The sequence below is a fragment of the Microcebus murinus genome, chromosome 20 (assembly GCF_040939455.1).
Source record: "Microcebus murinus isolate Inina chromosome 20, M.murinus_Inina_mat1.0, whole genome shotgun sequence".
Classification (NCBI taxonomy): domain Eukaryota; kingdom Metazoa; phylum Chordata; class Mammalia; order Primates; family Cheirogaleidae; genus Microcebus; species Microcebus murinus.
In genome coordinates this window covers 7,178,537-7,191,904 of record NC_134123.1, presented here as the reverse complement: position 1 = coordinate 7,191,904, position 13,368 = coordinate 7,178,537, and the positions used below count along the sequence as shown (strand labels likewise).

General features: G+C 45.9%; 1 protein-coding gene across 3 annotated transcripts in view; it reads left to right on the top strand.

The window, feature by feature from the left end:
* The first annotated feature begins 1,000 nt into the window (after positions 1-1,000).
* Positions 1,001-13,368, top strand: part of TOX3 (TOX high mobility group box family member 3) — a 103,609-nt gene continuing 91,241 nt past the window's right edge. For 2 of the 3 annotated variants that reach the window (XM_012772633.2, XM_075995627.1), the window contains exon 1: positions 1,036-1,512. In XM_012772633.2, coding sequence (XP_012628087.1) covers positions 1,426-1,512 — 87 coding nt within the window. In that variant the 5' untranslated portion in view covers positions 1,036-1,425. Of the gene's footprint in view, positions 1,513-13,368 lie in introns of all 3 variants that reach the window. The other variant, XM_012772632.2, reaches the window with a different exon arrangement.

The following is a 13,368-nucleotide window of genomic DNA, read 5'->3' as shown; positions in this document are numbered from 1 at the left end:
GAGGGGGCCGATGCCACCGCCGCTCCATCACGTCTCCATCCAGCACGGAGCCCCTTCCCTTCGCCAAGGCTGAAGGCCAAACTCTCAGATTAACTCGAAGCAATAAAGCCCATGAGAAAATAAATAAATAAATAAATAATGTAGCTTAAAGAAAGGGAAAGAAACGAAGAGCGGGCGGGAGAGCGCGGAGCGAGGAAGTTAATCACCCAGAACCTGTTAGGAAAACAGGGACATGTTCCCCGCGAGCGCGGCAACGACCCGCCTAGATCCAGGGACTCGATCGCCTCGCGAATGTAAACAGGAGCAAAGGGAACGCGAAGAGGGCCGACACCAGGCTTAACCTGGGGAGCTCCGAGTCCGCCTACCTGTGAAAGGTCAGGCCCCAACACCCCTTCTGGAAAACACCACAGGTGTACACGGGGCCCCGGCTCCGGCTCGGGGAAGCGCTCGAGCAGGTTGGCTGCCGGGCTAGGTGTGCCCGCGCGGGGAACGCTCGAGGGGCCAGGCGGGCCGGGACCCCAGCCCGCGAGCGGGAGTGCGGACGGGGAGAGGCAAGGGCGGGACAGGCGCGCGGGGGGCGCGCGGCGCGGGACGCCGGCCCGAGGGGGGCCCCACGGGGCGCAGGGCTGCGGCGGGCCGGCGCTTCGGCCGCGGACAGGAGGGAGCAGAGCGCTCCGCGGCGGCGGGGACAAAGAGGGCCGGGGAGGGAAGGGGGCGCGGTGGGCAGCAGAGGGGCCCGGAGAGGGGCGGCCGAGGCGCGGAGACGGGGACGGCGAGGCCCGGGCGCGGCGCGGCGTGAGCGAGCGGAGGGCCGGCGCGGGCAGGGCCGGGCCGGGCCGGGGCGGGGCGGGCGCCCGGAGGCGGGCCGGGCCGGGAGCGCACCGGCGGGGCGGGCGGCGCGCCAGCTGCCCGCGGTGGGAGGGGCGGAGCGGCGGCGGCGCGGGGAGGGGACCGCGGCGGAGGCAGGAGGGGGAGAAGGAGGGGAGGGGCCGGGCCCCTTGTCTCCGCGGCTCCTCTCCTCAGTCCGCCGGGGAGGAGGAGGAGGAGCGGGGCCAGCCGCCGCCGCCGCCGTCCCAGCCTCGCCCAGCGCACCTGAACTCGCCGCGCCGCCCGGGCCCCCGCGCCGCGCCCCGCGCCCCCGGCGGCCGGCCCGCGCGCAGCGCTGCTCCGTGCCCCGGCGGGGCGCGTCCCCCGGGCCGCCTCCCGCTCTCCCGCGGCTCGCGTGGCCGCGCCTTTGTGTGCGGCGGCCGCGGCTCCCGGGCTCCTGGGCTCCGGTCGCGGCGCCCCTCCAGCCGCGAGTCCCGCGCGCCGGCCCGGGCGCCCCCAGCTGGGCGCCCCCGACGGTGGATCTAGCGGCTTCGAGGAGGCGGGCCCCGGCCCCGGCGAACCCCAGCCCCGGCCCCCGGCCCCGGGCCCGGCTCCGGCATGGATGTGAGGTTCTACCCCGCGGCGGCCGGGGACCCCGCCGGCCTGGACTTCGCGCAGTGCCTGGGCTACTACGGCTACAGCAAGGTGACCGGGCCGGGCCGGGGGCGGCGGGCCGGGGGCCACCTTCCCATCCCGGGCGCGCCCGCGCTGCGGCTCGCCGCCCGCTGCACTTTTCTTTCGCCTCTTTCCTCCCTAGCCACTCAGCCGCTCCTTTCCCTTGCGCCTCGCCTCTGTCCAACTCTGCCCGTCTTCCCTCTCTGCTCCCATCCCAGTCCCCTTTTTGTCCCTCTGCCGGCGCTCTCCTGTCCCTCCGCCTCTGCCCCACCTCCCGCCAGACTCTCCTTCGCTGCCCCAAAGAAGCGGAGGGCACCCCGAGGACTGAGAGGGGGCTCGCGTGATTCCCTGTTGCTGTTGTTGGTAAACACAGTCGCAGCCCCCCTAATTGGGGGAAGTAGGGGTCCCTGCTCTCCTGGTCCGATGATCTCGCCCCCTCCCCCAAGTCCATTTTACCTCCTCCACCCTCTCAAGGCCTCTTGGGGAAGGAAAGGCACAAACTTTTGAGCATGCCTTGGACGGAGGCTGTGGGGACCCGCGAAGAGTTGGGACCCCCGCAGGTGGCCCTTGCTGCCCTCTCTCTAGGGCGCTCTGGGCCACGGAACCGAGGTGCCCGACTCTCCCGGGTTAGCGCGAGTAGCTTCTCCTCTTTCATTGTTTTTTTTTGGGGGGGAAGGTAAGTTTAGCGTTTCGGGGAGATCGGGGCTGGAGACCCCCACACCACACCCTGGGGTCACCCGGCCTTGCCCACCTCCCCGTGTGCCAGCTTCGAGGCCCAGCGTTGCAGGTGGCCGCGGGCGGGTCTCGGGAGGGCAGCCGGCGGCCCGGACAGCGAGCGAGTGCGGGGCGCAGCCGGTGCGGGGCGCGGACTCCGCAGCCCGGTCCTTCCGAGCCCCCAGGGCCCGCCCGGGCGAAACGGCCCCGGAGGGCGACGTGCAGAGAAAGCCCCGCTTTGGACGGCCTCTGCCAGTGTGGCTTTCCCTCCCCTGCCCCTGCCCCTGCCCCCTCCCCCACCCTTCTCTTTCAATTGCTAGTTTGTTTATGATTGCTTGGATAACAGGAGGAAATCAGGAGCCTGCTGGAAGAAAGGTGCTACATAAAACTAACGCATACATAGCAGGAAGAGGAGGACTAGGATCTAGAGTGAGGAGCAGTTTGCAGCGCCCGAGGCTGCTGGAGGCCCCGTTCCTTTCTGTTTGTTTATACTCCACTCCCAACTCCAGTGCTGAAGTTTGTGGGAGACCATTAGGGTCTCTCTTGCTTCGGTGCCATCCTCACCCAGCTTCGCGTCCCGCACAGAGGGGCCTCCCAGCAAGTATAGAGGGAAGGGACTTTGTTCAGCGTGTTTTAACCCTTTGGTGGTGGGGAGGAGCATTCCTACTCTCAGAATTCCATGAGTGATGCCTTAAGCATTCAAAGAGAAGCAAGGAAAGGCTGGTCGCCCGTAGCCAGTGTTAAGGAGCAGTGTGAGTGCTCTGATTCTGGATTTACTCAGGTTATTAAATGCTTTAAAAAGTCCCCCACGTATGCTCAGTCAGGGACTTAGGCAGCCTAATTAAGTATGTAGTGTTTCTGAGAAGCCACCTAATTGTTCCAGTGGGGTATTATTTATCTCCTTACAACTTAGCCTATGTATGGAAGCCTTGAGTAAACTGGGCATGCTCTTATTTTTGGAAGCTATTACCTTGCCTAATGTAACTACTTCTTTCTCTGATTTAAGATCAGCAACACTCGAATGACACCAAAATAGAACCCTATTGTAGGAATTCAGTCACTGCAATGCGTGGCAAATCTCTGTTCACTGGGATCCCAAGGGCACTTCAAGGGACCAGAGGAAATTGTGGGTGTTTTGTGTATGTCTCTTTATTTTCTGAGAAAGGCTATTTTGAGTCAATTTAAACTCAGAACACTTATTTCAGGAAGGGTATATATAGCTTGAAAAGAGATATTATTTATTGAGATGCTTGTTCAACTGCAGGAGTGTGGATGCGACTTGGTTTGCTGTCATATTTTCTTAACGCAACTAAATGCCTGATATAACTTGCTTTCTTAGTAATTTAGCAATCTGATCATCATAAGTGCTGTGTGTACCCAACTTAGGAAAGTTAGGTAGAGCGCTTCATATTGGTAGGAATCAAATTGTACTTATTCTAAGGGATGTTCGCATTTATTTCCCTGCAGGTGAAAATACAACAACCTTTAAACTGAGCCACAATACTATGTTTTCTTACTCTTATTAATTTCAGACTGAAAAGCCCAATTTTATTTCCTGTAATTTTTCTTTATACAGAGAATGTAGTAGAAGAGGAAGAATTAATTGTATGGGTATAAACAGCAAGTGCTAATTAAAGGTTTATAGCATTTTGTTTCACAGCTAACTTGTGTGTCTGAGGTGGTGCTGTTCAGGATAGGTTTATACTGAAAATGTAAAAACTAGCATATAAAGATGTGCATTTATTTTATTTGAAGGTACCTAAATTGTTATTCTCTTAAGACTTAACTTTTGATGATATATATTATCTTTCTGGATGGGACATGATGGATTTCAAAGAAAGTATGTTTCTGCCCTTTCTTGTTTTAATGACCATCTGGGAAACTCTAGAAGAAACAGAAGAACTCTTGGCTCCAGGCTTAACAAGTGAAAAGTTAGCACTTATCTTTAAATTTATTTACAAACCGTGAATAATAGGGTTTCATTCATTTCTCTCTTTAACAAATGACCAGAGTCCTTTGTATAAATTATATGCATGTGTATTATCTTTACATTCCGTGAGTATATGGATCCTTTTCAACTGTCATCACTCATGAAAGTGTACTCTGTCTATGGAGAATGGATGAAAGAGTTTTGAGGGTTCAAAAGTCATTGCAAGTAGGAGAATAACTTCAAATAAAATATAGCCAGGATCATTAAAATCAGTTAATAATTCATGAACCAGCCACTGATGTATAAACTTAAAGTTATCTCTATTTTCTAAGGGCTAATTTCCATTTTAATTTCAAGTGGAAAATCTGCTGGTCGAACATTTCTTTTTCTGATGTGGCTAACAAATTAAACTAAAACCTATATATTAAAAAAAATAAAAAGTTCTTATGTTACTCAAGTGAATTGGTGACTCTTTTGACAATGTTTCTGGAATTTTTCTTTTCCTGGGTTCAGTTAGTCTTTTCATTAGTAAGAAAATAATATATAGAATATCAATTAGCATATATATGTTAAATATTTCTAATCCAAAATCCAAAATGCTTCAAAATCCAAAACTTTTTGAGTGCTGATGTGACTCTCAAAGGAAATGCTCATTGGAGTATTTCGGATTTGGGATTTTTGGATTAGGGATGCTAAACCGGTAAGTATAATGCAAATATTCGAAAATCAAAAAAACCCTGAAATCTGGAACACTTCTGGTCCCAAGCATTTCAGGTAAGGGTTGCTCAAGCTGTAGTTGTCAGAAATCTGCCACCCTAAAATGAGATTCTGTATTTAATGTGGGCATAAGTGAGGTAAAATCATATAATGGGTTAATAATGAACTTGGATTAAACTTTAGTTACTAGCTTTTTCTGCATTTTTTAGGGTTTTTCTTTTCCTCTCAAAATATTGCAATTGACTTCTTATCCTTACTAGACTAGTCCTATGTTGTTTTTACTCTGTCAGTCCCAAACTTGGCTTTCTAATTATTATGTGTGTTACTTATTGATCTCTCTGCTTAATTAAGACATTTGATGTTAGTGCTTTGACTCAGCCTCATTGGGTCTCTCTCTTGGCTAGCTTGAAGAGTAAGAGAAACTGAAAGGTAATTTGTCATTTGTCTATCTTCTAGGGGACCGTGGTTCAAATTGAGAACACATTAAGAGGGTAATTTGATTGAAACTCTTCTTGGGTTGATGATACTTTGCGCTAGCATGAAAACTAATTTCTGGGGTATGGACTGGGGGAGTGTTGCATTTTGAGAGCTGATTGAGAGATTTCCATACCTTTCATGATAAGTCTTCAAGCAAGATATTGAGGCTGAATTGTGAAAAAGAAATAAGATTTTTCTAAGAACTGGGGTCATAAACTCAAATGTGTATAGGGACAGCTAGTTGGCTACATGAAAATAGGGTTTGTGGCCAAGTGGAGAACATACCCCATTTAAAGGGGTAGCCTTGTTCAATATTAGTAGCTTATTGGCATGCCAACATTTGGGCCCCATTATCTCCACATTTTGCAGTTACTTTTTCAAGAGAATGATAATCTAGACTTTTAGGTAAAATATGAATTTTTAGTGTTGGCACTAAATTAACAAATAATTAAAATCTTTATGTGGGACCCTCAAAACATGCTTGTGTGCTGCTGATTCCTAATTTTTGTCTTAGACATATTTGTATGTAGGTGAGGATTCAAAAATAATTTTTTAATAAGTCACTTATTTTAACTATGTGGACAGTTCTACCCCCATATCCAACTGTATGGGCAGTTAAACAGTGGAGCAGAAGTAGGTAACAATATCTGTGACAGCCATAAAGAAGACTAGACACAGGCCAGGATAGTTGGGTTCAGGTTGATACTTGGGGCCTTCTGAGAGCTTTTGCATGCCCTAAGCACTGTTGCTCTGGGCTCCCCTCTGCATCCTACCAAACATTAAAATATATCCACATCCTGAAATTAATATAATATGATATGATACCATATCGGAGTTGATGTGGGCTTATGATTGACTTATGTTTATGTTTTGTAGGCATTACGTTTTGCATCTATTAGTTATAATCTTTTAGTTTTTCAATATTATGTGGCCAATTTGTTTTTTCTTCTCACATTTTAAACATCTTTGTAGGCCTTGAGAAGCTTGCAGTTCTATGTGTCTGGTCTATAGTGACTAATGGATGAAACCGCCATGTTGCCACTAACTAGAAGTCCACAAACTCCCCATGTGGCCTCTCCAAACAGTGGAATGTGGATGAAAATCCTCTGCTCAGTAGAGACTAGCATCTAGCTAGCCAAAGAAAATTAATTTTAGTCATTTTAGATGGTGTCAACTAATGGACGTGCTCTCAATGTTCAAGGTATACGTCAATAGGTCAAGAGCTGTCTACTTCAGGTCAGAAACTCAGCTGGGTGCAGAATTCACTTGAGGACTTGTTTTGCTTAATTAGCATAGCATTTAATAAAAACTCCAACTGGTTGTCTGTATCTAAAAATCTTTGCATATAAATCTGGATTTGAGCTTTTCTTTAGAAATAATCATCAGCTTGGCGACACTACATCTGTGTCCGTGCGTGGCAGCACCTGCCAGGTGCCCTTTCAGACGGGCAGGCGTGTGCCCCCAGTGATCTGGTGTCCTCCATCCCCTGTTCGCTTCCTGAGCCCTTCCTGTTGCTCTCAGGTGTGGGAGGCTTCAAGTTTGAAAACTTTGATTAAGAGGAGATGAAGTTAAACCAGCAAGAAATGATGATGCTCAAACCTAGTGATATGAGGTTGCTGCCACTTGAGAAATGACAGACCAAGTGCCCCTCGTGGTATATAGAGTAGTAGTCGAGGTGGAAAAAGAAATTGTGATCATTTTACAGAGCAGTGTTTTTCAAACTTTAACAGGACAAGAATCACCTAAAGAGCTTGCTATAACAGGCTTCTGGACTTTACCCCTAGAGATTCTGATTGTAGGTCTGGTGTGGGGCTCCCAGATGCCAAGGTTGTGGGTCTGCAGACCACATACAGACAGAGCAGCCTGGTGCACAAGGCCTTCTTTGGTAAGGTCAAGACTGCTCTCTTGAGTTTATCCGTTAGAGTACTTTGGGGCTGCAGAGACAACAGAAAACTCAACAAACAGTGGCATAAACCATAAAGACATTTGCTTACCTACAAAGATGTCTTTAGGTAGGCAGTCTCAAGCTCTTTTAGATGGTTCAGTCATATCTACAAGGATGCTTCTTTGATGTTCTTTTTATTTTGCCATCCTTGGAGTTTTAGCAGTCTCCTCATGGTCACAGGTTGGCTGCTGTAGCCCTGGGCATCACATCCTCATATGATATAAGTTAAAATAGGAAACAAGGTAATGGTGGTGGTAGGAGTGGTAGCAAAAGAGCACTTTCTTCTCCCGTACATTTCTTTTCAGGAAGGAAAAGCTGTTTCCCTACACTCTTGCTTTTATCTTATTGATCAGAAATGTGTTGCATGTTCCCCATAGGCCATTCATTGGTAAAGAGGAAGGAGATTACTGTGATAAGCTTAGACCAATCCCCTGGGGCTGGGCATTGCCACATAAACATAATTAGGGTTATGCTTTGTTAGTAAAGAAGAAGGCTATTGGAAAGACAACCAACAGTGTCTGCTACGGAGTGCATTTAAGAATTTTGGGTGTGCCTGTGGTCTGGTTGGAGTTGTGCCTTGTGAAGATGGATCTGACCTTTTGACTAGTTGGGACAGGGCCCAGCTGGGAGTGGGGAGACCGGGTAGGATGCCATTGCCCCATCAAGGTAAGGTAGGAGAAGGATTTGAACCAAGGAGATGTGAATTTGGGTGCGAAAGAGAGGAAGGCACTCAACAGAGCATCTCAACATGGAAAGGGAGGAAGATGAGGCAGACATGACTCAGGGTGATTGAATTTGGAGCCTGGATGGGATGAATGGTGAGACCTTGAGTGGAAGCAGAGAGGTCAGAGGAGAAGCTGGTTTTGAAGGAAAGATAAAGCTGAATTAGGATATTTTGGTGCAATATTCCCACAGAGACATGGGCTCGGACTCAGGAGTTAGTTCAGAGCTGATGAGTCAAAGTTGAAATCTTCCTGTTGGTGGTGCAGAGATGGAAATGAATGTGAGTCCTTCAAGAGAGAGGAGGCAGGAGATGCAGGGACACACCCTTGTCCTGAGGTTGGTTGGTGTTGCTGATTCAATTTCCCAGTTAGTGAGGCGGTCATTGAGGCAGTCCTGTGAAACTCAGAGAATTTGGAAATCCTACTGCACCATTAAAGAAATGAAACAAAAAAGGAGTCTGTGTTTATGTATGTGTTTGCATGTTATATCCTTTCTATCTTAATAGTTGTTTGGAAGGAAACATTCTTAAATGGTTGTTATTAAGTGGGAATGATGCAAAATTTGCAGTAACGTAATTTAAAACAGTATCAGCCATTTGTGAATGAAAACGTATTTTTTTTCTTTTTTTGTAAGAGGTCCCATTTCAAATTGGATTTTGTGAGATGTTAATGATATCATAAGTATCTCAGAGAATCTCTTTTGAGTGTGGTTAATAAGGAAGGACAGGACTTTGGCTAAGTATGCTTATAAATTCAAATATATTTTTTAAGTGGATTTAGTGCTCTAAAAAAAAAGCCCTGTTTAAAATATAAGGAGTAGAGGCTTTTATTCAAGGTCTGCATGAGCTTCTGACAGGTTTTATCTTCTCCCTTTGAGGTAGATCATTTTATTTTCTTTGTTTCCTAGGTTTGTATCCTTAATCTCTTCCTCAGGGAGGCCATGTTCTCTTAAATATGTTCCATAAAACACATCAGCCACTGTGATGTGGCTTTTTTCTATGATTAACATTATAGCTTTAATCTTAATTTAATTTTGCTTTGTTTATAAAAGAATAATCTAAATGTCTTGCTAATCCATAAGTTAAATAAATTGGCCAATATCCAGATACATTTAGATTTAACTCTAAATACATCTTCGAATGATATAGACTCATTCTTTTGCAGAAGCTAGATTTTAAGCTGGGCTCTTCTATTCTAAATGTGGCAAGTTTCATGTAGCCTTATCTGCACTGACTAAATTGTTTATGCAGAAGAATTATATTAAAGATGATGATGAGTGAATTTGTAAATTTAATTTACTTTAAATTGATGTAGTATAAGTAACTGTACCATTTTGTGAGATTTTTTCCAGCAATTTCTACAGCTAATTTGTAAAGAGCAAGGGATTTACTGTAGAATAATAAAAATTTTACAGTTTCTTTTAAAAATCTCCTAGGTATAGGAAGTAGAAGTTTAAAATGCTGACCTGACTAGAAAACTTTTATGAAATATGTATGATTGGTTAGAAGTACATCTTCTTGAAAAATGATGAATAACATCTAGAAATATTGGATAGTTAAAAATCATACTCACCAGATTTGTTTTGCTGCTCCTTGATATCTACTTCTTTAATGAAGAATTCAATCTTTATTATTTGGCTTATTTAAAAAAAATTCTAATAAAATGTTTAATGGGGAAGTGATTAAAACTCTATTAGTAAAAATGCTTTTGGCTGCAAGTAAGAAAAAGACATCAGTCAAACTGAGTTAAATAGAAAAGGGATTGTATAATAAGTTTTGTTTCAGGCATGGCTGGATCCAGGGTCTCCAGGGATGCTATTAGACCTCCTTACATTAGGTCTGCTTTCATCCGTTTGGCTTCTTCATCAGCCAGGCTGTGCTCAGTCCTGGGAAGATGTCCAACAGCAACTCGAGGTCACATCCTCACAGCTCAGCCTCCCCAAGAGAGAGAGATTCTTTTTTGCTTGTTTCAGCAACTTCTCTGGATCAAGTCTTGCTGGGTAGACTTGGGTCCCGTGCCCAGGCCCAAAGTCACATAGCCGTCTCACGAGTGGAGGCTGGATACTGCCGTCCCCTGGGAAGCCACACAGGCCGACAGTAGGGGGAGGGGCTCCTCTGAGCAAAAGCAAAGTGCTAATGTCACAGTAAGAAACAGTGGTAGGCGTGGCGTAGGAAAACTGTCCACTTAAACTGCTAACTGAAGTAAAGCTTGATGATATTGAAGATTTCTAAGGATTTCCATTATCCACGTTTATTATTATTCTTTGTGGAAACCAGAGTTAGCCTGTGCTTATTTAATGCAGATATTTAAATTATTGTTTGTATTAGGAATGCACTTCTTGTTCGGGGCTAGGATTACACGTGGTCTGCCTTCAAAGAAACCTGCCGATTGGCTGGGGGAGCAGGTGTGTATATATGTGTTCATGAGATGTGTGTGTGCATCAATATGCGTACAAAAGAGAGATGTTCTAGACTGAAAACAGTGATGGTGTAGGGAAAAGTGTTCCCTAAGTAGATTGGATGAGGAAGGCGGTTAGGGAGGGATGGTATGGTGAGGAAAAAGAGCTCACGGGCGCTCTCAGGCTCAGAATGGACAGGTAGGAAAAATGGGATTTTAGAGGCATAGAGAGAGAGAGAGAGAGAGGGAATTCCAGGCAGGGTTTGCTCTGTGAGCATAGCCCAGGAGCAAAGGTCCCATTAGAGGCCTGCGTAGGACGGCCCCATAGGACGGTCTATGGAGATGAGTTTTGTCTTCCTGTGATGGGAGATGTGGTTGGTTGAGAACAAATTGTGGAGATACTAGAAAGTCTGGGGAAAGATCTGAGGTTTTATTTAGTAGGTATTAGTAAAGTGTATGTGTGTGTGTGTGTGTTGGTACATTTGTGTGTATATGTGTTTACATAGATGTGTGTGTGTGTGTGTGTAAGTAGAGGATGATATTTTGAAGAGGGAGATAATGAGAAGATATTTTCAAGATAGTACATGAGAATGTTTGAGGGAGAGATTAGAGAGGCAGGAGAGTGAGCTACTGAAGGATGGGGTGATGGGTGGTCAGAGGGTTGGATGAAGACGGTAGATAAAGGGAAGATGCCCCTTCAGTGAAGGCTTGGTGAGTGTTTTCTTTGACATAATAGGGAAGAAAGAGAGGTTGGCTGAAGATTTATATATATCATGTGTATATAATTATTTCAGTAGACAAGATAGTGGGGAAGGAAGAGAACGGAAGAGACAGGGGGAGATGAGGATATGAATGGGTGGGGGAATTGATTGACAAGCCCAAGATCTATCCCTGCCTATTTTTTCTACCTCATTTCTTGCCACTACTCTCCTCCACCTTGGCTTCGTGTGTCTTAACTGCACTAGCCTTTATCCCGTCTGTTTGCACTTGCTGTTCCCTCTTTCTGGAACCCTCTCCCCAAAGGTCTTCACTTGGCTGGCCTCTTCTTAGCATTCACGTCTGAGCCCAAGTGTCACCTTCAAGTATGGCCTGACCATTTAAAACTATCTGGAGATCTGAAATATCCTTTCCCCCATCCCTCCAATTACTATCTCCCTACTCTCATACTTTTATTCATAGTGTATATCTCCATTTGAAATTTTTGCTTATTCGTTTATTCGTGTGTTCCTTGTTTATCTCTTTCCACTGGAATGTACACTCCCTGAGGGTAGGGACTCTGCTTCCATGAGCACTGTAGATCTAACATCTAGACAAGGGCTTGGCATATAGAGTAAAAAGGAGTGAAGTGGAAATGAATAAAAATACTGTTGAGCAGACAATCTGATGGTAGTTTAATCTTTGGATAAACTTTGGACACTTCTAGGAACTTGGAGTGCAGTGGTGAAGAGTCACTCGTTTTCAAGGAACTGGCCTGTAGGTGTAATGATCTCTATTAGAAGTTTTTAAGTTTCAATTTTATTTGGAATTTTATATATCCATATTTCAAGTGTTGGTGGCAGGAAAGGAGCAGTGGATGTGAAAATGATGGGTGGTGGCTCTTGCTGGGAATGGAAGAACAGGGGTTGAAAGAAAGTAGGAGATACTGGAGTGACTGATCTGAATCCAAGAATTCAGGCTGGAGAAGAAAGTGGGGGTGTCCAGAAAGGGGAGGCCATGATGCCAGCAAAGAGGAGTGTCTTGGTTAGGGTTCAACTTACATGTAACAGAAAAAAAAAATAACTTGAATAACGATGGCTTAAATGAAATAGGTGTTCGTTTGCTTTTCCCTAACCAAGTCTAGAGGGAAGTAGCTCTGGGCTGGTATGGGAGGCTTCCTAGAGAGCTGGGGGCTACACTGCCTCTAGCTTTCGGATGAACCTTGTCCTCATGCACGGCTCAAGGTTGAGCTCTAGTCAACGTCCACGGACCAACCAGCAAGAAGGAGGAAGGTGGTCAAGGGTAAATGCAGGTTTCCAGAAGCTACCACATGTCACTTTGCTTATAACTCACTGCTAGACCGAGTCACACGGCCACACCTATGACTACAGGTGCCCAGGACATGTAGTCTATATTGTGGCTGGCCATGTGCCCAGCTGAACACTCAACTACCATGCAAGAAGGAGTGAGCGGTTGGTCAGGGACAAGTAGCTCAGCAGGTTTGTGTGAGTGAGTGACAGGTGAGGTCCAAGAAACCCTTGGGTATCTCCAGGTCTGAGATTTTGCCTACAAACTATAGTGTTCTCTTTTTTTCTAAATTTCTTCCTGGAGGATCCTCTTTTGGTGAGACAGATACACTGTGATAAGATTCATATCTTTTCCATCCTTTTCTTTAGTTTTGGGGTTTTATTTTGGGCATGCTTAAAATACCCAGTGATTCATGTTCTTCTTTGCAAGAACTGCAAGTCACTATGTCCTAATTTTAATTGATTACCTATATTTTAGGTCCAAATTTCTCTTCTTTCAAATTTTTTCCTGAGTTTTTACAGTGCTGTTTCTCAAGTCCTAACGACCATTGGTAACAAAGTTTTGAGTACTAGTTAATCCTTGGTCAGCATTTTTTAAACAAGATTTTTTTTTTAAAAAATTGATGCTTGTCCTTTTTGATCGAACCCATTTTAGCTCTGACTTCTTGTTTCATTTGAAGTTTCAAATGAAGTTTCATTTCATTTGGTCCTTTTCGTTAACCTTTGACTCTTCCTGTGGCCTTGACTATGAGGACCTGCCAGCTGTTCTGGCCACTGTTCAGCATCCCCAGTCCCCTTTCCTTTGCTATGTGTTTTGTGTCAGCTTCAGAGTCTGATTTCTCAACCTTGGGATAACAGAAAACTGGGCCCATTTTCTTTACTAAAAATCAACGTCATCTATACCTGGGCCCTCGCTGCATCCTCCTTTGTGCATCTGTTTGTTCTCTCGGGCGCTCTCTGCAATGCACAGTCTAGATCCTC